The 24,746-nt window shown below is 35.5% G+C and overlaps 1 protein-coding gene across 4 annotated transcripts; it reads right to left on the reverse strand.

Annotated features, from left to right (window-relative positions):
- Positions 1-896: 896 nt before the first annotated feature.
- Positions 897-14,052, reverse strand: LOC110115501. 4 transcript variants are annotated; one of them, XM_028700336.1, is made up of 7 exons: positions 13,745-14,052; positions 2,546-2,726; positions 2,326-2,388; positions 2,139-2,186; positions 1,489-1,539; positions 1,307-1,373; positions 897-1,211 (listed from the first exon to the last, which is right to left on the reverse strand). In XM_028700336.1, the coding sequence occupies exons 2-7, from the start codon at positions 2,678-2,680 to the stop codon at positions 1,174-1,176; spliced, it is 402 nt and encodes a 133-aa protein (XP_028556169.1). In that variant the 5' UTR covers positions 2,681-2,726; positions 13,745-14,052; the 3' UTR covers positions 897-1,173. The 4 variants fall into 4 exon arrangements, with proteins under 4 accessions (XP_028556169.1, XP_028556167.1, XP_020704418.1 ...); XM_028700334.1 differs by having other exon boundaries at positions 1,301-1,373; XM_020848759.2 differs by having other exon boundaries at positions 897-1,214; positions 1,301-1,373.
- Positions 14,053-24,746: the final 10,694 nt, after the last annotated feature.

Raw genomic sequence — 24,746 nt, forward strand, 5'->3', positions numbered from 1 at the left:
ACGAATAATTCAATTTTATATATATATATATATATATATATATATAAGCTGTTTGAACACCTAGAGATCGCAAAAGAATTTTATGACAGTTAAAACAAACAGCTAGTGCGGTTAAAACTGTGTTTTAAATCAGAGGATTATTAAGGCTTCATTTGAGATTGTTTTTTTTTGCTTCTTAAAGTAATTTTTTAGTATAAAATATTTAATTTTTAAACTAAAAAGATGTTTTAAAAAGCAATAAAAAAAATTCCAAACAAAGCCTAAGGGCATCTCCAACCGAAAATGTCATTTTTCACTTCAAAATGCAGGGAAATCAAAAAATGCCGTTTTTCATCTCCAATCCAACGCCATTTTGCCGCTAAAACAGTCGTTTTCTTTCGCGCCTTTCTTCCCAACATATTCGGTAGAGAGAAAAAAATGGCGCACTGTTCATCCGCGATCAAATGGCGTCAAAAATGGCGATCGGTTGGAGCAAAGCAAGAACGGCAAACAAGTGTTTGTCGTTCGGTTGAAGATGCCCTAAGGCCTTATTTGGGGCGGCTTTCTTAATGCTTTTTAAAAACAACTTTTTAACACACAAATTTCTAGTTTAAGAAATTTTTTTTTCTAAAAACTATTAGAAAGCAATAAAAAAAAACTTTCTCAAATAAGAGAAATTATTAAAAGCAGAGTGCGGACGCAGAGCTACGTTCGGACTCTAATAAAATCGTGACATATGGACACTGTGTACATAGTATTCACAAGCTTGTATATATCATACAAGCTTGTACACACTATGTACACAATTGTATACAAATTGTATGCAAATCCACGTATGATTTCATTAGAGTCAAGACATAACTCTACATCCACACTCCACACGTAATAATTTCTCCCGGAACAAAGCCCAAAAAAACTGGCAAAAATTGTGTACCAACCGTTCCTCAAAGCAATACATTGTTTTCAATCAGAGTATATAAATGGCATGTTGGTGACTTGTGGGAGTAAAAAGTCATAGCCACTGCATGCTGCAGCCATTTCTTTCCAACACCAAATACAAAAACAGATATTATAGCTTCAGAATTTATTCATGGAAGCCACAGAAACACCGCAATGCATCCCCATAAGTGGATAATCCCCTAGAGCCACCAAAAAACGAGTAGCTCATTCTAAGCAGTAACAATGGAGCTTCAACTATAGGTTGTTTGCATCGTCTGAACCAGCATTTCCTCCTTCTAAGACAGACAGAGAGAGAGAGAGAGGAAATAAATCAATATTTGCAAAGGTAATATGATAAATTTGAAGGCGAAACAAATAATACCTTCACCTTCACCATCACCATCAGCAGATGCATAAGCTGGCCTCCTTGAACGAGCTTGCTGGTGATGTGTGGGCTTATATGGTAAGGGAATAAACAAAGTGATTAGTGGATAAGTGTTGTTCTCGTATTAGAAAGCATAATCACAAAGAATATGGAATAAGATAATGGTGAACATTAGTACTTAGTACCTGCAATTTTGGCCTGAGCGCCTCAAGAGGACCTTTTGGCTTTACTCCTTGCTGTTATCGTGTAAATAATATAATTTAGAATATATTTTTCTCTATGGGGTCGTTTGGTAGCTTGAGTAGAAATCATGCTTTGAAACATGATGAAATTTGGTAAATCAATTACATAGCTTGATCTGGTTAGACAATGACAATGGTTTCAAATTTCAGGAATTTCCACAAAACTATTTCAAATGTGAAAATGATTATATTTTCGTATTCAAAAGAAATGAAAATATAATCATTATTTCATGAAACAAGGTTTCTATTTACAGGAAACCAAACAAGTACTAATATAAGGCATCATTGAGACGGTTTTCTTACGGCTTTTTAAAGCAGCTTTTTAGATAAAAATTATCTTCAACGAGAAATTTTTATGCTGGAAAGTTGCTTTTGAAAGCATTAAAAAAGCTGCCCCAAACTTAGCATAAATTAGCACACATGTTTACAATATGGCCTTATCAAGTAACACTTAGGCTTCGTTTGGGACTGCTTTCTTACTGCTTTTTAAAGTAGCTTTCTAGTAAAAAAATTATATTTTTTGTGCTAAGAAGCTATTTTAAGAAGAAGTGAGAAAGCCGTCCCAAACGAACCCTTAAGAATAAGCCCAATACCTTGCCTAGAGCCCAGTCAGCAGAATCGAAAAAAGCACGCTCATGATCCTGCAGAAAAGAAATTAGTTTCATAAAATGAATAGGTATAATCGAAGTCTCCGCATCTACATCCATTACAATACCACAAACATATCAAAAGGATAAAAAATATGAAGTAATGGTTACTATATGATAAGAAGAGTTTCACCTTCGAAATGAGTGGAGGCTTTTTGGGCACAATTCCTCCATATTTTTTCTTGATAACCGCTTCCTTCAAAAGAGTGATAAATATAGTTTAATTTAAGTTTAAGATCTTTCTAATCAGCTTTAAATAACTGAAACCTTTTGCAACTTGTACTTAGATCAAACCATACTTGCACTGCATCACAAACATACTTATTTTGCCCATAGTGTATTACAAAAGTTACCTCGTCTTGAGATGAAGGCATGGAAATTTGCTCATTATGGCCAACAGTTTCGGGTTCATCACTTAGTTCTTCAAGCTTTTCATTTTGGTCAGATTGTAGCTGCTCATTAGCATCAGCTTCTGCCAAGTTGGACATTTTGTACTCGATAAATACCGTAGGGAAGCTGCACTTAACTTTCAGCCTATTGTTGATATGAAAACAAAAACTCATCACTAATACAATCAAGAAATATTGGAAATAGCAGAAAATGAGAGCCGGCTCATAAAAAGCTTGGTAAGGTGGACAGGTTGAAGCAAGTGGATGATTAGACTGTTAGCAATATACCAAAAGCAAAAAGATAGTATAATGATCATCTAGTCTTTGTTCACTTCTTAGTTTGCAAGCTACACTCTTATTCCAACCAAGAAACTGGAAGATAGAACGCAGGGCGATATAAATTCTCATTTTATTAAGAATAGAAATCTTTCTCATATTTTTATTAGGTGGGCCTAAATCCACAAAATGTATGAGATGGGCACATGAATCGCTACAGATTTTAAATCTATTTGAATTTGGAAAAATTCATCATAGTTGCATTCGTTGAAATCTCTGGAAACCGAGTATAACACTTAAATCAAGACCATTCAGGTAATAACGAGATTAAGAGTTTTTTTTTTTGAAGGAGCGGGACAAAACCAAAAATAAGGGAAAGCAACAGCTTTTAAAAAAATTAAAATGGAGCAAATGAGGCAATTAATTTGGCGCATTCAATAGAATGAGTGAAATTAATTGGCACATTCAACCCATTTCGGCTAACCCCACGGCTAGATCTGCAATTAGAATAATTCTAGTGCGGGCCGCGAAAAATAAAATGGAGGATCTGAATCCAAGGAATTCATTAATATAAAATGGCTCCTAAGGAAAATGAAATATTATCAGAGAAGCTTAAGTTGTGTAGAGAGAATTTCGACTAGAGAGAGGTAAGTTTGTGAATTTTATTCTTAAAAAAATTAGATTAAATAGTTTTTAGCAAATAAATAAATGATGTGTTTGAGCGTCGATCACATTCCTATTGAAATGAAATTTTCGAGAGTTTTTTTAAGGAGCAGGACGGACCCTGAATAAAGCCAAAAAGCATAATTTAAAAAAATAAAATAAAATGGAACAAATGCGTAAGATCATTTAGCGTGTTCTACTAAGTACGCCAAATAATTTAGTGCATTTTGAATGCATCAAACTGTTTAGCGTATTCAGTAGAATGCGTCAAATGATCTGGCTCATTCATCCCAAACTCAAAACCCTCCTGCTCGGCAAGGGCACATCTAGCCATAGTTGGAATTGATGGAAATGGAGGTTGTACCCAGTCACATTTGTTGTGGTGGAGGCCAAGAGTAATAAAACATAGAATTGGTTTCTACAGATGCTCCACGACCATGACATCAGTTCGTGAATGTGAAGATCTTTGCATAGTCTATGATAAGCACTTTGAGATGAGGTTATCGAAAGATATTTTCGAACGTTGCGCATCATCACTACCCATGGTATCTTCGAGAGAACTTCAAGAAGGCTTTAAGACGTCTACAAGTTACTAATAGTGATACATTATGTGATAAGATGTACTATTTCGGAAACCCAAATGATACTATTTTCTTCAACCGTAACATGAATGACATCAAAAATATTAAAAAATAGGCTTTCGGTGGGATGGTTAAACGAGATGTCACTAAGTGGAGCCTATCATAGAATGGCTGATATCGTTACGGGATAATAAAAACAAATGCATATGAATACTTTAATGGAGTTCTTAGGCGTGTTCGTGGCCTCCCCATATAAGAGCTCATAGTGGTCAGTATACCTCCAGTTCATCCTCAGGTCGGTTTTGCACTTTCAATAAGAGCAGCGGACATAACATAACTACATGCCCAAACAAACCTAGTACATCAAGATGTTGGTGTAATACTATTTTACTAGTTCATTTTATTTATACTAAATTTTGTTTCTCATTTTACAAGCATGGCAAATCACGCATGTAGACCTGGACAGCATTGAGCTGGCAGACGAGGTGATCGGGAACAATAAAAGGAGAGCGTGCCTGACTTGCCACCAAGCATTTCAGCATTAGGTGTTGCGCACAGGACTGTCGATCCAGATGAGATAAGATAAGCTATACATTCGCATGTTGTCAATTATGAATTCCATGGTGCAAAACTGCAAATCACAACTCTATTCTCTCGTGTAGGGGTATCCTCTAGTTGCCTCCACCCACCTTCACATAGTACGCAATTGGCCAGTTCCATGTCCCTATTTCATATATGCATTACGCCTCCTTAGCTTGGAGTTCATAAGGCACTTACAATTCATCAGATTAGACCATCACCTTATTACGATCTTGGTGGAGATATGATGTCCATCTACAAACTTTTTCTACCTAATAATTGGTGAGATGATTATCACACTCCAAGGGTACAACTCCTCTTAGGGGTCAGGGTGGATGGTCCTGTATTGGTTGGACCGATTGTTGTTGGCTTAGGTCTGAGTTGCAACAAGTTGCTTGGTGGCCACCCTGACCCCGATGCTATGCATCATGACACAGAGGATGATGACGTGCAGGTAACTTTCATAATGGAGAGCTCTAAAATGGACTTGATGCTCCCGCTTTGCTGACTGTGTTGGACTTATCCTACGATGATATGAATCCTGCTATATTCATTCAGCGTATGAGGGCATAAATTCTTTACATGATAGGATGTTCATACTGCCAAACACATCACGAACACATGTGACTCTATAGTACTTATCGTTACTTTAGGATTTGGAGGCCTTTAGCATGACGTTGATCAGGAGTGCAGTGCTTGGACATCTATACAGATAGCTCTATCTATCAACAAGGCCTACACACAACAGTCCGGCCAAGTCTCCTAACGTAGACCCAAGGCAACATCGTAAATCCTAATCTTCGATTGATTGTATGCTCATATATTATAATATTCTTTTATGCTTGGTTTTGAAAACCTAATCAAATCGGCCAATTCGACCGGTTCAACCATGAACCCGTCATATTTTAGGTACGGTCCATCTTAAAAATCGACCTAGCATCAAACCGGTCTAAACCCCAGTTCAACCAACCAACCATTGAACCGATCCTAACTTTTAAGAATCGGCCAGTTCAATTGATATCCTATTCAAATAAATAAGTAAATAAATTTAATATAAATATCAAATTAATTTAATTATAACATATTTTAATTTTATAATAAGCACTAAATTTCCGTAATAATCATTTATCAAGCAAATACCAACAAAATATACTCACATGGTCCCAACACCCCATAAGAGTTCATAACACATGCAAAAAAAATAAGCTATATAAACAAAATTAAACAAAGATTTAAGCCATATGGAACTATTATTATTATATTTATTTTTTAATTAAATAAACTTTAATATTTATTACGTCATCCAATTCAACCCTAGTCAAACCATTAAACCTTGAACCTCTTTTTTTCGATTCGACGTCCGTTCGAGTTTTCACTCTTGCTTTTATAAGAATGGAATTTTATTCAATGTGGCTTGGAGTTCTTCATAGATCAATATGTGGGAATTACGGTTGATGACTAAATCTTCTTAATGTATAAGCTGCGAATTTGAATGTTAAATGAGAAGGTTACAACAAAGATAAGAATGGTTATAAATAAAAAGATGTAGGTTGAGATAGAAGTTACAATAATATTAGATGGTTGGTCAGATATTAAATAAAGCATTTTAATAAATTTTCTTGTCAACAATCCTTATAAGACTATATTTCTAAAATTTGTTGATGCATCATCATTTTTAAAAGACACATAACTACAATTTAAAATGCTTGTTGAGATTGTTAAGTAAGTAGGAGAGAGCTTAATTGTTCAAGTTATTATAGATAATGCAAGTGCCTATAAAGTTGTAACGACAATCTTAATAATGGCTGCTCCTTGTCGTGTTTTAATATTTGGCAAGTTGGGATAGCTTCCATGTTATAAATATATTTTGCGTCAAATAAAAATAATGAGAAAAGTTTATTTAGAACCATTATTAGGAGTTGAGCAAATTCATAGATAAACGAATTATTCAGCCAGCAATTATAATGAGTTACTCTGCTCAAAGATTAAAAGAGTTACATCAACATTTGGAGGTCATGTTTGCTTCTTAAGAATGAGATCAAAGTTCTTTAGAAAAAAAAGAAGGAAAACAAGTGAATATGCATTAATTAAGATCTAAAAGATCATAGGACCTTTAGAGAAGGTATTAAGAATGGTAACTAATGAAGAGGCAATGAGATTTATCTATAAAGCAATGAGGAAGACGAATGAGGAAATAGCAACAAATTTTAAGGGGACAAGAAGCAGACTATGAAGAACTATAAGAAATTATTGATGAAAAATTACATCATCAGCAACATCCACCTTTGCATGCTATTTCATATTCTTTGAACCCCCAATTTCATCATAACAAAGACTTCATCTACATTAAAAAAAAAAAAAGTTAAGATTGATTTATATGCATGCATGGATAGATGTTCCTGAGACTGACTATCTTAAAGCTAATGATCAATTTGAAGATTGTCATTTGAAGAATGGAATGTCCAGAAGTAGCTCAAGCATGCTACAAGAAATGCTCTCCTCATAAATTTGTATTCTCCTATAAATTTAATCTACAAGTTTAAGATATATATATATATATATATGATGTGAAACCTTTAGGAGTTACGTTGTGAAATTAAAAAGGCAAAAGGGTAAAGCGATGCTCATTTTAAATTTAAAACTATCACATGAAAGTGAGTTACGAATTCGAAAGTTTTAACTTGCTTAGGCCCAAAGATATGCAATAGAGATTAACCAAAACAATTCATTCAAAATCCAAGGAGATTTAAATGCAAAGTACAATTAACAAAACCCCACGTTTAACAATGAGAGGTTCACCTCGGGGCCGTCTCACTCAAATATTAGTAGGCTTTTAGCGGAGAAAGAAGATCCAAGCGATAAAGGATATTACCACTAGAGAAGCGACACCGAAGAACCTCGTTGGCGGAAAGGTAGCCGGCGGAGATGGATGTCGTGGGTGGCCGACGAGGCTCCAATCGTAGCGTGAGAAACGTCGGTCGATGATGCTTGCAAGAATAGGGATGACTCGCTCCAAGTATTCTTCAACAGTAGTTTCGTCCTCAAATCCCACGTCAAAGCACGGGGATTTTAGAATGTTGATGCTTCCGTCGGCGTTGAATATAAGACCCCACTCAAGCTCCGGATCCGCCATGCGTCATTGAAACAGAGATGGAAGATGTCGCCTTCGTTCCCTCTTGGACTCTTGATCCAAGAGACGGGAAGAGAGAGGGTGAGGGACGGCGGGATTCCAAGGGAGAAGGGTGGCCGGCGGGTGTGGGGAGGAGCAAGGCTTGAAAACCAATTAGGTTAAGTTGGCTCCTAGTAGGGAATTAATCCAAATCTGAATTAATTTCAGTTTTGATTAGGTTTGGAGGGAAAATTGACTTGAATTTGAAATTTCAAATCAAGCAATTAAGACATTAATTGGGGATTAATGAGGGGAGCCGATGAAGAGGGGCCGACAGTCTATAGAGGGAGGGAAGAGGTTTAAAAAAACTTAAAACTGAAAGTTGATTTCAGTTTTAAGTAATTTATGAGGGAAAATTATTTGGAGTCAATTTCTAATTCAAGTGGAATCAATTCCTTAATGGGGCATTAATGGGGCTCCACCAAATATGTGGTCGGCGGCTTCTAGAGGGGGAGAATTGGTGTGGGAGCAAGTAAATGGTTTCCTAATTTGGTGCATGAGGTTTAAGAAGGATTAAAACAAAATCCGTTTGAATTTGAATTTCGTCATGAAAACGTGGAAATTCCAAAATTGGAAAGATTTTGAGATTCAAACTTGAATTTTCAAAATTTGAATTCGAGAGGAATGGGAGATGAGGTTGATGGTGGAAAGGTTCACGGACGGATGGTGGTGTTGGGGTGGCTGGCGGCCAAGAGGAAGCTAGGCCGGCGGGTTGGGGGAGAAGGAAGGGGGATCGAATGTCGGGGATAGACCACAAGCCACGGACTCTTCCAATGACTGGTGGGTATTGCTTTCTCCCTTCACCACTGGCCACCTCGACCACTACCTTTTTTCACTTCACATTGCATTTTTTTTACTACAAACCAATCAAAAAAAATAATGTCATGTATTCTAGTTACAATCATCAAAACAACTCCAAAATATTCCTTTTACACCACATTTTGTTTACACTGCATTCATTTTACATTGCATTTCTTTTTCCAGCAACCAAACAGCCCATAAAACAAGCCAATACCCTAGTAAATTATTTTTACATGGATATCAAATCATGCTGCTATGCTACTTTTCATCAGTTTTGTGTTTTCACGAAATATAAAGATAAGTACTTGGCTGTCTTTTTGAAGACGTGCACCCTCTCTCTCTCTCTCTCTCTCTCATTCATCTTCACCAATTTAGGTTTTCTTAACAAGAAAGCATAAATGTAATATATCTAAATGGGTAGCACATATAATAGTTGGGCAGACCCTTTTTGTAGTCATTTTTACATTTCTTAAAAGGGCCAACCCGACCTTTCTATTACCAACTTGTTTTTTAAGGGCCAGGGTTGTGGACTGAATTGACATCTCCTAGCCATGCTTTAAATTAAAAAAGACAAACAATTTTCAAATATATGGATCTTAAGAAGAAAAAATATTTAAAGAGTATTGCATATAATTCACCTTAAGTTTCTTCTTATCCGACAAATTGAGGAAGCATTCGGGTTTGCAAAAGAGAGAGAGAGCATTGACGAGGAGAGAATGTAAGAAGAGAAAGAGAGAAAAATGTAGCCCAAGGGAGAAAGAAAATGGGAAGAAAATTTGGATTTACCAGAACACTCAGAAGATTCAAGGAGCCAAAGAGGTTTAAATTGATGATAGCGATGAGCAGGAAAAGAAAAGAACAGTTACTAATGGAACATCAAGTGCCTTTTAACCAAAGTATAAATATGGGAGATATTTTATTTGCATTGCAAAATAGAAGTTGACCATGCCTTATATTTCATGTTAATGAAACAACAATCACCTTCACATCAATTTTTTTTTTTTTATGGTTTGGGGGGGTCGTACTATTTTTGCATTAAAATTAAAACGTTAAGATGTTGGTGTTATCTTCAAAAAATTTCTTCTCAGTATAATTATTAGCTGTGCCCATCTGAACATGATTTCAATGGATAATTAGTAATGAAACTTAATCATCTGCAGATAGCCCTTGATATTCAAATGATATATAATTCCTAGAATTTTCATTTTGATTTGTTGAACATCTTTGTCTATTTAAGATCTAAATTATACAGTAAATCTCATGATTTTTTTAATTTTATATGAAAACCATATAATTCTGTTATTTAGAATTGAAACTAGGATTAAGCCTATTTATTTAGGTTATTAAAAATATCTTTGCCTATTTTTATTGAAATATTTCCAGTCTTATGATACTATAAGACAGCACATTACTAAAAAAATGAAAAGCAAGACTCTTTTATGAATTTATGCATTAATCCGAACCGTAAAAGGCAATTTCATACTGGAGCATAAAAACTGAAACAAAGATCATGCTAATATGCATTGCAGATCTGGAAATGATATTTTTTTATGTATTTTATGAATGGATAAGTACTCCAAAAGAATAAAGAACATAGTAAATGTTTGGCTAAGCATATAGCTATCAAATGAATGACCGAGCAAAAGTCCAATAATCTGTGTTTTCCCTCCTTCAACTTTCGCTAGTTAAAATTAAAATTCTTTTCATGCACACCTTTAATCCTCTATACTTTTATTTCAAATTTATTTCTTGTATTAAAAATTTTGGGATAGATCAGATGAGGACCACATGCTTTTTTTAAGAAAATCAATTCAAATAATGTATGGTTTAGCTAAGTTTACATTAAAAGGAAAATCTTATATAAAACACTTTTCGCAAAGGACATAATGAACCAAGCCCACTAACTCTGAGAGACATAGTTCCATGGATAAAGACTATTAATCAAAAGTGTCATTCTCATCTGCATCATATATTTTCAATTGCCAACTAAACTCTGCCACAAAACCAAGGTTCAAATGAAAACTTGTCTCGAAATCACGAATGTTATTCCACCTTTCAATTAATATAAAGAATGCTGAGCATTTCTTACTGCAATAAAAAAAAAAGCAAAAAAGAGTTCAACCTTATTCCATCTTTCTATATGAATTTTATCAGTTTATCATTATAAAGAGCATCGCATATTAATAAATTCCCAATTCTCCTCTTAACCATGCATAAAGTTCATATATTAACAATTTAAATTAGAGTGACAGTCCTTAGCAATAAATCTATATAATTATTCCATTATGAATTGTATGCCCGACGAAAGCTATCAAAATAAATTGGTCAATGCTCCAGACTTTGCTGGATTGAAGATTTGTAATGAAGTCTGCTACATCATAACTCGAAAATCTGCACTTCCTGCTTTGACTAGGAGGCTCTCATTCACTGTATTAAGAATACCAAAATATGTGGTTCTTTCTCTTCCCAATCAATTCCAAAATGGGATTCTAATTAGAACTTGATGAAATAGCCACGAAAGCTTCATGCATTAGGTATCCCTTATTCCCTTCTATATAATTCAAAGGAACTTCGACTGCTACCAAAATGGAAGAATGGGCAAATAAAATAGTAAAACAAAAAAGGGACTCTTATTATTATGTGATTCTTTCTAGTCCCAATCAATTCCAAAATGGGATTCTAATTAGAGCTTGATGAAAGTTTTAGAATTAGAGCATAGTTGAAAAAGATTCAGCATACACAAAAGCATCATGCATTAAATACCCCCTTTAATATAGCCCAATTGAGCATAAACTGCTGCTAAAATGGAAGAATGGTCAACAGAAATAGTAAAAGAAAGAAGGCCAAGCTCTCATATCCATGTGAGGAAGTCTCCAATATATTTAACTGACTTCTAATACAAGTTGGTTAAATCCTTTTTTGCCTTCTCTTCACTTTGGATGCGAGCACTAATGGATATGGGAAGGGCTAAAGAGAAGCACTTGCAAAGGAAAAAATAACCACTATTTTGCCTCTTTGTTGGATTGCCAGCCAAACAATCGTATTAAAAATCAATGATATAAAGTGTTAGAAGCCCTCAAGAAAATAAGATTGCTTAAAGTTAGAGGCAATGGCACTCTACTGTGTAAAGCAAGATTGATGCAGGACAACACAATGAAAGTAGAATGAAAAGAGAAACCAGTACAAAAGGAGGAAGCCGCCGAGGGGAGGAGAAAACAAGAAACCATAGCAATCACAAAATGATTCTAATGCAGCAGATCAATTGAATTTCAACGATAATTTCATATTCATCTTGTGTCGCTTTTATATTTTTGAACTTTGTTGTTATTGGGATATTCACTATATTTTCAAATTTGAATTTCATGATTATAATATGCGGACTTTAGTAGTGCATTAGGAGAACTCTATTAGTGTGTTGGTGGTTAAACAGGATGTCTTTTAAGTGCGCACATAAATGGGAAATGCAAGGGTTGACTAAAAAAGGTATTGCCAACTCTAATTTAGCCAATCCTCCTCCTTCAAGCCATTACACCCCTCATCTCTCACTATGAACCGCCAAACTCCAATACCACCTCCTAGATCACTCATTCCATAGCCGACACCACTCTCTCACCCATGAAATTTAACCAGACCGTTGGGGAGCTCTCGACCTCACCCTCTATTTTTCACCCTAACCATACAATGATTTCAACGTCTAGCCTCCTCCACCCTAGCTGACCACACTTAACCCCTATGGCCCTATAGAAACCTACCACCTCTCTAACACATCCTAAGACACCCTTCACCAAACTCCCCACCTTCATAGTCGCCCAAATTGAATCTCTTCTCAACCATCATCACTTCCCTCACCATCTCTTAAGCCTACATCGCCACCAACACTCCAAATATATTTTTCATGTCAACTCCTACCCACTCCATTCCTCACGATCATCTCCATCAAATTCATTCAACCAATCATCCATCAACCAAACTCTAGGTCTCATTTATAGTATAAACAAGACATTGATGATAATTACAAGAAATAAGATAAAATAAATCCTAAATTTGATCAAATAGATAAGTCCAAATGCATAAAAGAACAATCAAATATTTTCTAAACATAAATCAAACACTAATAATGCAAGAGAAATGACTAATTAATCCTGACATCATAATTTAAAATAAATTCAAAATGATTAATTTTGGTATCAGTCATCTCAAAGCAAATCTATGGCTAACAAAATCAGACTTACCAAATTTTATTAAGGAATTCCTCACCCTTTTGTTTTTCTATTCTCAAGAAACCCAGTACTAAACAATGTTTACATAGTTTGTTATTTTCGATCATCATTCTTAGATATTTTAATATCATAATGAATGTATTGATTGCTATCAATGATTTCCTTATTAATAAATAATGTTATAATTACTCACAAATTTACTATCTAACCTCTAAATCAATAATTTCATTCCAAGCAAACTTCTTTCCAGCCAAAAACCTTCTGAGTGATAATGAATAAAAAATTTTTGCCTGACTTTGCCTAATTACACAAGTGGAGAATGATTGCAGAGCTTATAAATTTATAATCAGCAATCACAATCCATTTACAAACCCCTTAACTCAAGTTTCTTCAATTGGGTGCCGCATAATTTAAAAAAAAAAACAAATAACGATTACTCTTATTGGCAACCAGATAATTTATAGCATTAAAGCAGAACATATTTATTGAGTAGAGGATTACCAGGCTTACAAATTTCAGATTTACGTAATCCTAATTGCGAACACAAAATCCCCCGTTTCATGAACAAGTATCAATCAGATTCAGTGGGTCCTAATATATAATTTAGGTACATCATGCATAAATCAACTGGTGTATTTCTTTTCAAATAACCGGCCAAAATTAAAAAATAAAAAGCACTGACTTTGTTAAACCTGTCAGTATTAACACATTGAACAGTAGTCTGAGAAGGAATAATGAGTAATTATATCGATTTACGAGAATATTGACCCAAGAGAAAAAGAACAGAAAAAATGCAATTCTTTTCCAGAAACCAAAAACTAGCAACCTAAACTGCTGAAGAATTTCAGAGATAAACAAAAAGAGGAAGGGATACCTTCAAACGGGGAATTTGCGTGATTGGGATTTGAGCAGCGGAGAGGTCGAAGATATAGGGGAACGCAAGTGGTGAGAAACGGCGATAAAGATCGAATCGGCCAGGCCTGGAGTTCGACAAGTGGGAGGCTGAGAAGAAGATCGCCTAGCGAAGAATATGGTGCTGCGGACTTGATACTGTTTCACAAAATCTGGTTGAATCCGTCTCGCTTCCGCTCATGGCGACGGATGGCGACGGAGGTCGTACGCAGGAACTTGTACATTTTCCCGCACCTCGTCTTACCTTCATTTTTTACCCTTCTCGCATAGTTATGTGATTCATGACCGAGACCGACCAGCGCTGCAAACGAATCTAATCGAGAATAAGTTTGTCCCATTATTTTTTTTTTTTTTTTTTTTTTTTTAGGCCAATTAAGTCAAATTCACAGACACAACGCATATACATAAACTCGAACCCTAAACCTCTTAATTAAAAGCCTATGCTCTCAACCAATAGGCCAAAGAGAATTGTGTTTGTCCGATTTATTATTCTAGTTCAATGGGAGCTTTTGTATTTGTGTTTAAATTTGATTTATTTAAAATATTAAATAATTATATTTAATATATATTTGGTTCATTTCATTTTTATGGAGTATTAAATTAGCAACTCATTTAAATTAAAGAATGCATTTTATGGAGCTATTAAAGAATTTGTCTTATCAAGCTACTAATGAGCTATGAGCCTATCAATATTGAGATTTTTCAGTTGTTTAACAAATAAATCTTATCGTGACTATTAACAAATATTTATATGAGTCGGTTAACGAACTTATCTATCAAGCTTTGTGGAACCCATAAACGAGCAAGTTTATCGAGCTTTCTCTATCCCATAAACGAGTAACATGTCAAGCTCATAAATGATACTTTTAATAAGCGTGCTTTTTAATGAACACTAAAATCAAACTGTCTATAAAATATGAGTAAATATATTTTTGAAAATGAATAAATTTAATCTATAATGAGACTTAATCAATATTTATATCAATTTTTCTTTTTTTTCACGAGCTCCATATCGCAGAAGAATCAACTTTCTTAATGAGCTTCTTATCAAGCTTCGTATTGAGCATGTTTATGAGTTTCAAAGGATGTTGTTCATGAATATAAATGAGACAAATACATAGTTGTTCAAACTTGTTTGTTTAATCATCGAGTATTTAAAAAAACAATCAAACTTGGTTGATTACTAAATCAAACGATTACGAACAAGCTATAATCGAGCAGAGCACAAATAGCTTATTGAACATTCAATTGGTTTATAGCCCTATGACTAACAACTCCAATCATGAGCACATTTACCACAATTTGCAAATCATGCTCTCTCTCTCTCTCTCTCTCTCTCTCTCTCTCTCTCTCTCTCTCTCTCTCTCTCAAATTATTATTATTGCAAGCAAAATAATTCATGATAATAAAAAGAATTTTATTTATTTTTTTTGCAGAAAAATCCAACACGCAAATATATAAATAAAAAAGTACTACTAACATTAGAGTTTTTACATAGAAAATTCAAAAAGTGAAAAAAAAACACAATGTCTTATCAATTGAAATGATTCCACTATGTGAATATTGATTATAATGTCTTGCGCGTCCCTTTGTATTAAGACAGACAAGATTACAATAATTTGGAGAACATAACAAGGTCAAATACTAATTGAAAAGTATTCAAATGGTTGTAAGAGAGTGATACCAGTCAAATAGTTTTTGTCGGGAGGCGGCAATTCGATGAGGGTGGTTGGGCAAGGAATGTTCAATGGTTATGGTCAGGTGGAGAAGGTCTACAATCGGGCGATGGATGTTCGATGGCATTGATCAAACAATAAAAGGTTTAACAATAACAGCCAGGCGGCAAAAGGTCCAACCACGATAGTAAGCTGGCAAATGTCGAGTGACGGTGTTGCTCGAGTAGAACCCTTAGATTCTTCAAGCCTTTGAGTTCTCTTGAATCTCTAACCCTATGATCCTCTTTTGTGTAGTGTGGGGGCATATTTATTTATTTTTTATGCTCCATAAATATAGTGGAAATGTTGATTAATTCATCCTACAACCCATATTGATTCAATTGATCATAAAGCGCTTGTTCAACATTTAAGTATCTTAATCTTGTCAGAAGAGCAAACTTAGGCTCGTTTAATTCATCTCATCGAGAAACTCAATTTGATTATAAATATGCCAAATTGGAGGTCATTTGTCATTTGGTCATCCAATTAATATTTTTATCACAATTCAACTGAATATAACCCGCAGACAAAACATGTCATATCTTATTAAATGGTGACAGGCCAAGCTTAAGATCAAAATTTTAGAAACATTTCAAATTTCTTCAATTTAAAAATATTACATAGCGTCTAATTACTTATAATAAGTAAAAAAATAAACTCACCCATAAATTTCTTTTCTTCATTTTTATTCATCATCAAAATACATATACAACACCACCTACATACTACAGTACATGGCTACAAGCTAGAACAGAGCACATAAATAAATTATAAAATAAAAAATACATAAACATACTTGAAAATATTAAAACTTGAGACCATAGCTACTCAACCAGCCCTTTCCCATTCACCTAACTTGGAACAAAATGCAGAATAGATGTGAGTTACCATAGCTCAGTAAGTCACACTCATCTATCTAAATTTCCAATAATCAACCCATTTTACATTAACTAAATTTAAACAATTATTAACAATTCATTAGCCTACGTAGAATAATTCTTATTTAAATAGACAATACGGGGAAAACAAATAAAAAGTGTAACATATATCATAGCAAAAATAACATATTTTTCTCATGCTCTTATACCTCTCGTTAGAAACAAATATCATAATTCAAGCTCATATAACTCTATGTGCTAGTATGTCAAAAAATAGACACTTATGACTCATAATTAGTAGTGCAAATGAGTCAAGTAAAACACGAGTCCCAACGAGCTTGACTCGCCAATTGTTTAAGTGGCTTGAACTCGATCTCGAACTCAACTCAAATTTTGTATTTTCAGCTCGAGCTTGGCTTATTAGTTCTAATTCAGCTTATTTTGTAGGCTCGATAGTTCGACATGAAGTGCATTGTTTTATTTTTTAAATGAACAGCATAATAAGAAATGGTAATAACAGGGCAAAGTTTCTAATGGCTCAAGTATAAAAATGTCTAAAGATAAAATTCATATGTCATGAATGATTCGAATTGATATGTCGTCAAAAAATTATCTTGATCGGGCATGAATCTCGAGGCAAAAATCAAGTTGGAAACTTCAAAAATTAAATGCGAGATAATCTGAACTCCGATTTCATAAAACTTACAGTCGAACTGAGCATCTCGGAAATACGAACCCAACGACACCAAATTTAACTCAATCCGAGTCCAAATGAGTCCAAATCAAGGACCCGAAGCGCTGTTGGAAGGTTCGAACCACAATTTCGGTTACCAAACAGTTTACAATTATGATATAGTCGAATTGAGAGGCTCGATGAGACAAATCCAACGAGCTCAAGATCGCCAAATTCCATTATCATTAAGACCTTCAAATGTCTGATGAATAATCCATAATCAAGGGATTTAATATCGGCCGTCCATACATTCCACTCCACCTTTGCCTTTGATCCTCCTCCTATTTACGGTTCATGCCATCCTCAAAAACTATAATCATTTCTCTTGAGAGGGGATTGTTGGCTCAAGAAAAATGGCACGAGTGCACGAATCCTGCTTTGCAACCTTAGGATTCCATTTCCCTTAAGTCAGATTGAAATTAACCAGATTTCCCCTGAGGGTAGTGTCAGGATTTATAGATCTGGGATTCTTACTTCCTATTCTGATTTATTTATTTTTTTGTTATAATTTTTTTTATACAGTCAACAGGGACCCAAGCAAGAAAGCAAGGAGAAAGAAGAAGAAGAGAAGAGTATGAGGGAAGAAACTCCTCGACCACTAACTTCCAAGTGACGCCGGAATTCCGCACGACTTCCAAGTGACACCAAAATTCCTCATAAGTTTCGAGTGACGTCAGAATTTTGCCCGATCTCCAAGTGACTATGGAGTTTTGCCCGAATACCATTAAACGCCGAAGTTCTCCCTGGCCACCGACTGAATTTGGACTTCTACCAGACGCCAGACCTCCGCTCGTCTCCATATTTCTATATAATACCTGACTTTTGTCCGCCGTCATATTTTTGTCAAACATCTATCCGATGCTAGACTTCTACCTGAAACACTCCTTCTGACCTCCATCGCCCACCTACTACGGTCCTTCTAACTTACGTCACCCATCGACTACAGTTCTTCCGACCCCCGTCGCCTGCCGACTACAGTCCTTCTGACTTACGTCGCATACCGGCTATAGTCCTTCCGACCTCCGTCGTCGATAGATTACAGTCCTGCTGACTCACGTCGCCCATTAACTACGATCCTTCTAACCAAACGAACATATCAACAGTAACTCTTTGTATTCCCATCAGGTAATGTACTCTATAAGATGTACATCAAGCTAAGGTCTTCCCCAAAGAAAGGGCCTCATTTGTAATCAACTACAAATAATAGTGGATTCATTCAAACTGAGCTAGGCCCCATGATTTTTCCCCCTTTTCAGGGGTTTTTCACGTAAAAATCTTGGTGTCTCATAAATGCTACACCTCCTCTCTCTTATCTGATTGCGTGCCAAATTTTCATACAACACTAAGACATTAAATTTTAATTTCTCTACCGCCACAAATAATCCATGACTCAACAGTTTGATGCCATCTGTGGGAATGTCGTTTCTGACTGGGGGCAATTTTGGCTCCAATCTCAAAAGTTTATTCATCACCTATTGATACATCAATTTCATGGGAATCAGATTCGGACTGGGGGGCAACCTTAACTACAAATTTAGTCAAAAAGATCTCTCCAAGACTTTCAAAATCAATACGATATATAAGAAAACTTTCGGCAAATATAAGGATGCTTCTGATAAATTTTAAGTCACATACAGTCCCTTACTGAACTTCTACTCCTTAGGCAAGGTCTTAATCTCGACCTCAAAAAGGCAGTAATGGTCTAAAGATAGACCACTCTCCACCTTTGATTCGGGATACACGCGGCATTTACCCCCTCCCAATCAAGGCAAAATCAATCCCAAGGGGATTTAATTCGACCTCTTCCACACAGGTTAACGTCATCGAGTAAAGACTCTAATATATAACCTCGGATATGTCTCACATCCTTGGTGGATTCTCTTGACTTCTTCCACATAGATTAATATCATCAAGTAAAGTATGAAAGCCATTTTTCCTTCCAGGTTCGTCCGGACAAAGTTTTTTCCTTCTAGGTTCGTCCGGGACGATCAGTTCAAAAGCAGGTGACAAAGAAGTTCGTCCCAGGATGAAGTACGGTTCGTCCGTACAAAATTTGTCAAAAAAGCAACTCGTCTAGGAACAATAACTATTTTGTCTGAACGGAATTCATCTAGTGGGCAAATCGTCCCGGGACAATTTTGGATCGTCCAGGACGATCTGCATGCATATATAATGGTTTGAGATCTTTTTGAGGAGAGAGAAAAGCCAGGAGAGAGAAAATCAAAGGAAAAAGAAAGAAAAGTGAGTTTTGGGCGACTTCGGTCCTTTTTCGTCCGTCGCCGTAGTTAGAAAAATTGACCGACTCGAGGTAAGGCACATTCCGCCTTTCTCAATTTTTAGAAACGATAATTTTTACGACTTTTCTGTCTCAGATTTTATTTCTGTTTGCAAATATTTGGTTTCTTTTCGCACTGACAAACTTTTTACCGCGTAACTTTTGGTATGCTTTGAGATGATGTTTGTGCACATTTTGAGTATTTTTTGGAAGATTTTTACCATATATTTTGGATTCTGCGGTATTTTAATCGAACTATAAATTATCTGGATATTGAAAAATGTTGATTCACTACAATAAAAGTCTTACAATTATGTTTTGTATTATCTATGGTAACTTGGTAAATTTCTGAATCTATGAGTTATGTATAAATTCCGTATACTGTCGTTATGCCGCTGACGATTTTTCTGACGAATCTGATTTTCTGATTTGAATGTTTTGATGTGTTGTGATATTAGAAGGGAGTTATAAGGGGCCAGAATCTTTTGTGATTCCGTTGTCTGGGTCAGGGAAATCTGCAACAAGTTATGTTATGAAAATTTTGTGTATTTGTTCCGTTCTGGTGCTATAAGCACAAATGGAGACATAAGGGGCCAAAATTTGTTGAGATTCTGTCAGTGTCAGAGAAGGGAGGCATAAGGGGCCAGAATCCGCTGAGATTCTGTCAGTGTCAGGGAAGGGAGGCATAAGGGGCCAGAATCCGTTGAGATTCTGTCAGGGTCCGGGAATTTGATATGTGTTATGTGATATGTGATCTGATATTGAAATATGATTTTATCTGATTTGAAATCTGCTCCGTACGATTCTGTTTGTTCTGTAAAATCTGATTTGAATGTTCTGATATGCGATATAAATTCAGTTCTTATGTACCGGTTATTTGATTCTGTTCGATATCTGTTCTGTTGATTATGTGAATTTATTACGGCTTTCTGTATGATTATCTGAATTCTGTACGGCTATTTGAATAACTACTTCTGATGTATTTTCTGAGGTGTATTTCTGGAGATTTTGATGGGCGATTGTAGTCGTGCTGAGCTGTTAGCTCATCCTTATTTTCTGCGTGATTTTCAGGTTCTCAGAAAGGGAATGAAGTCTTGGACTAGCAGTTCTGTGTCTGATCAGTGACTTGGTATTTTGTACTTTTGATTTTTGTACAGTCTTGACTTTTCTGTTCTGTTCTTTCTATCGGTAGCCATGCACTATATTGTACATGATAATTTTGATGAAAGGAAAAAATGATAGATGAATTGTTCTTTATATTTAGAAGTTAATAGCAGCTCTGTGTTTCTGTTTGTTCAAATATTTGGAAGAAAGTTCTAAAACAAATTTCAAAACTAGATCCTGGATTTTAATCATTTGTCGCAGCCCGACGCGAAGGGATTCGTTCCAGTCGGGTTGGGTCGTGACATAAAGGCTCAGAGATATATCCTCATATAGGTCTTACATCCTTGGTAGATTCTCCCGACCTCTTCCATATAGGTTAATATCATCGAGCAGTGCTTTGACATAAAAAAATAGATAGGTCTTACACCCTTGGTGGATTCTCCCGACCTCTTCCACACATGTTAATATCATCGAGCATTACTCTTACTTACAATCTCGGATAGGTCTTACATCCTTGTTGAATTCTCATGACCTCTTCCACACATGTTAATATCATCGAGCAAAGGCTCTTACATACAACCTCAGATAAGTCTTACATCCTTGGTGGATTCTCTCGACTTTTTTCATATATGTTAACGTTATTGAGCAATACTCTGACATACAACATTGGATAGGTCATACATCCTTGGTGGATTCTCTCGGCCTCTTCCAAACATGAATATAAAATCTTGGAAGGCTTAAAAACCTCAAAATGTACAAGCTTACAAAAATTTTAGCATGTTAAAAAATCTCAATAGCACGGAATACACATAAATCAAAGCATATCTCAAAGAGGCATAAACAATTTAGTTTTCTTTAGAGGACGAGTTCATTTCAAATGAAAAATAGGCATCAAGCTCATATAATAATCTCAGCTTCATATACAATATCATTGGAAGTACATTGCAAAATTGTACCTCAATTTCAAGTGTAAATTTATTATATACAAGTCATCAAATAACAAACAACTTCAAAAAGGTCAAATATCTTTAGTAGATTCTATTGACCTATTCTTTATTGCACAGTGAAGCATCACCTACAACTTTTTCTTCAAAGAAAGGAATATCTGATGTCTACACATCTCAATATGGATATATATCATCTTAGCAGGATATATATGTCATCAAAAAATTATCTTGATCGGGTACGAATCCCGAGGCAAAAATCAAGTTGGAAACTTCAAAAAGTAAATTCGAGTTCATCTGAAGTTCGATTTCAACAAACTTACAGTTGAACTGAGCGTCTCGGAAATACGAACCCAATGACACTAAATTTAACTCAATCCAAGTCCAAATGAATCCAAATCAAGGATTCAAAGCGCTGTTGGAAGGTTCAAACCACAATTTGGGTTACCAAACAGTTTCCAAATATGACATGCTTATAGTCGAATCGAGCGGCTCGACGAGAAAAATACAATGAGCTCAAAATCACCGAATTTCATTATCATTAAGACCTTCAAATATTTGATGAATAATCCATAATCAAGGGATTTAATATCGGTCGTCCATCCATTCCACTCCTACTTTTCCCTTCATGCTCCTCCTATTTAAGCAGTGGCGGAGCCAGAAAATATCTCTAGGTGGGCCTAAAAATTTTTTTATTATATTATTATTTTTCTTCAATTTTTTTACATCCAGACTTAGGACCAATATAATCAATATTAAAAATGATAAAACTTTGTTAGTGAATAAGTTTATTTTTTTCCTTCACAAAATGACTTTGATCATCAAATCACTCGATTTCTGCTAGAACATGTTTAATATATTAACTAAATACGTGATATTAAATATATTAACTAAATACGTGATATTAAAAATCTCATTTCAAAAAAAAATCATAAAATCTCTTTAAGATCTAATCAATATAGGATTAAGCTAATATCAATCAAGAAAAAAAATGTAAATGAATAGGAAATTAAATTGGAAGTGAATTGAATGGATGACCGATGTTAAATTTCTTGACCGTGGACTATTTATTGGGCATTTAAATGTCTTAGTCATAATTTGGCGATCTTGGGCTCGTTGGATTCGTCTTGTCTAGCCGCTCGATTCGACTATAAGCATGTTATGTTTGGAAACCATTTGGTAATCAAAGTTATGGTTTGAACCTTCCAAATATGCTTCGGGTCTTTGATTTGGAGTCATTTGGGTTCGGATTGAGTTGAATTTGGTGTCGTTAGGTTTGTGTTTTTGAGACGTTCAGTTCGACTGTAAGTTTACTGAAATCGGAGTTCATATGGTCTCCGAATTAATTTTTGAAGTTACCAACTTAATTTTGAATTGAGATTAAAAAAAAATTCAATTTTTTAAGGGGGGGGGGGCACGTGCCCCCCCTTGCCAGGTTCATGTCATCCTAAAAAAACTATAAATAGTCCATCATTTTTCTTGAGAGGGGACCCAAGCAAGAAAGCAAGGAGAAGAAGAGAAGAGGAAGAAGAAAAGAGTATGAGGGAAGAAACTCCTCCTCGATCACCGACTTCCAAGTGACGCCGGAATTCCACCTAGCTTCTAAGTGACACCAAAATTCCTCTCGACTTTTGAGTGACGCTAAAATTCTGCCCGATCTCCAAGTGACTCTGGAGGTTTATCCGAATACCATCTAACTCTGGAGTTCTCCCCGGTCGCCGACTGAATTCAGACTTCTACCCGACGCCGGACCTCCGCTCTTCGCCAGATTTCTACCTAATACCGGAATTTTGTCTGCCATAAAATTTTTGTCGGACACCTATTCGATGCTGAACTTCTACCTGAAATAGTCCTTCCAACCTCTATCGCCCGCCGACTAGGTCCTTCTGACTTAAGTCACCCATCGACTACAGTCCTTCAGAACTCCGTCGCTCGCCGACTACGGTCCTTTAACTTACGTCACCCACCAACTATAGTCCTTCCGACCTCCGTCGCCCATCGACTACGATCCTGCCGTCTTACGTCGCCCATTGACTACGGTCCTTTTGACCAAACGAATATATCAACAGTGACTCTTTGTATTCCCACCATGTAATATACTCTATAAGATGTACATCAAGCTAAGGCCTTCCCCCAAGGAAGGGCCTCATTTGTAATCAACTATAAATAATAGTGGATTCATTCAAACTGGGCTAGGCCCCGTAGCTTTTTCCCCTTTTCAGGAGTTTTCCGCATAAAAATCTTGGTGTCTCATAAATGCTACACCCCCCTCTCTCTTATCTGATTGCGTGTTAGATTTTTGTACAAAGCTAAGACATTAAATTTTATATTTTTCTACCACCACGAATACTCCAAGACGCAAAAAGAATCACATTTAAGAAAATAAAATGAATAACATAGTTATAATTAAGGATATGTCAGAACTGAAGTTGGGATTCATAATCGATAAAAGAACTAACCACACTGTAACTACCTTTTTGTAACAAGAATCACATTTACGTTATGAAGAAGGAGAAAATTTGTTGCATTCATGAGAAATTACATTGTCGCCACGATAAGGGCGTTGCGTGTAGTTTTACTCATAATAAGAAAGATATATGAGCAAAAGAGACTTTAATGTTAGGGAAGGGTGCGATAAAGGACAAATTATTACGTGCGGTCACCGGACTGTCCAGAGGTGAATCAATATGCGCCACATCACTCGATACAAAATGATTCATAGTAAAAAGGTGACATGGCACATCCTAATTCACCTCCGAAAAACATCCGGTGACCGCACATAATAATTTCAGGCGATAAAGGGAGTGAGTGTGGTGGAAAATGAACCCCGAAGGGAGAACTAAGAATGATTAATATATATGGATGCAACTAAGGGAGCAAATGCATGTGTTGATTGTTTGTAGATGTAGGGTCAAGAATGTGCACGGAAGGGCAGGGTGATGTGGATGGGTATGTGATAGTTTTCAAATGCAGGAATAGAATATGAGAGATATGATTTGGTGAGAGTAAAAGGACACGTGGGTGCCAGCTAGGGTAAGATCACCATTGCTGTTTATATCATCTTATTAATTGAATAATGATGCCAACTTAGCATACAAGACCAAAAAAACGAAAAAATAAATAGGTGAGAATAAATATAATTAAGGAATAAAAAATATATATTTTCTCAAATTATTTATATGCTTACTATAATAAATTTATGATGTAATTTTATAATAATCATCATATGCTAACAAAACTAATACTTTTAGATTTTCTTTTTTTTTTTTTCAAAATTACTCTCAAACCCTCACAATTCCATGGAAATTAAAAAGA

This window comes from Dendrobium catenatum, unplaced genomic scaffold, assembly GCF_001605985.2.
Source record: "Dendrobium catenatum unplaced genomic scaffold, ASM160598v2 fragScaff_scaffold_1483, whole genome shotgun sequence".
Taxonomy (NCBI): domain Eukaryota; kingdom Viridiplantae; phylum Streptophyta; class Magnoliopsida; order Asparagales; family Orchidaceae; genus Dendrobium; species Dendrobium catenatum.

What these genes read in the sequence shown, in the direction of transcription:
- LOC110115501 (XM_020848759.2), bottom strand. Translation starts at nt 2,680, where the DNA reads ATGTCCAACTTGGCAGAAGCTGATGCTAATGAGCAGCTACAATCTGAC. An exon ending in AGCCTCCACTCATTTCGAAG is followed by an intron (nt 2,187 to 2,325) that starts GTGAAACTCTTC and finishes TCTTTTCTGCAG; the next exon opens with GATCATGAGCGTGCTTTTTT. An exon ending in CGCTCAGGCCAAAATTGCAG is followed by an intron (nt 1,374 to 1,488) that starts GTACTAAGTACT and finishes TTACCATATAAG; the next exon opens with CCCACACATCACCAGCAAGC.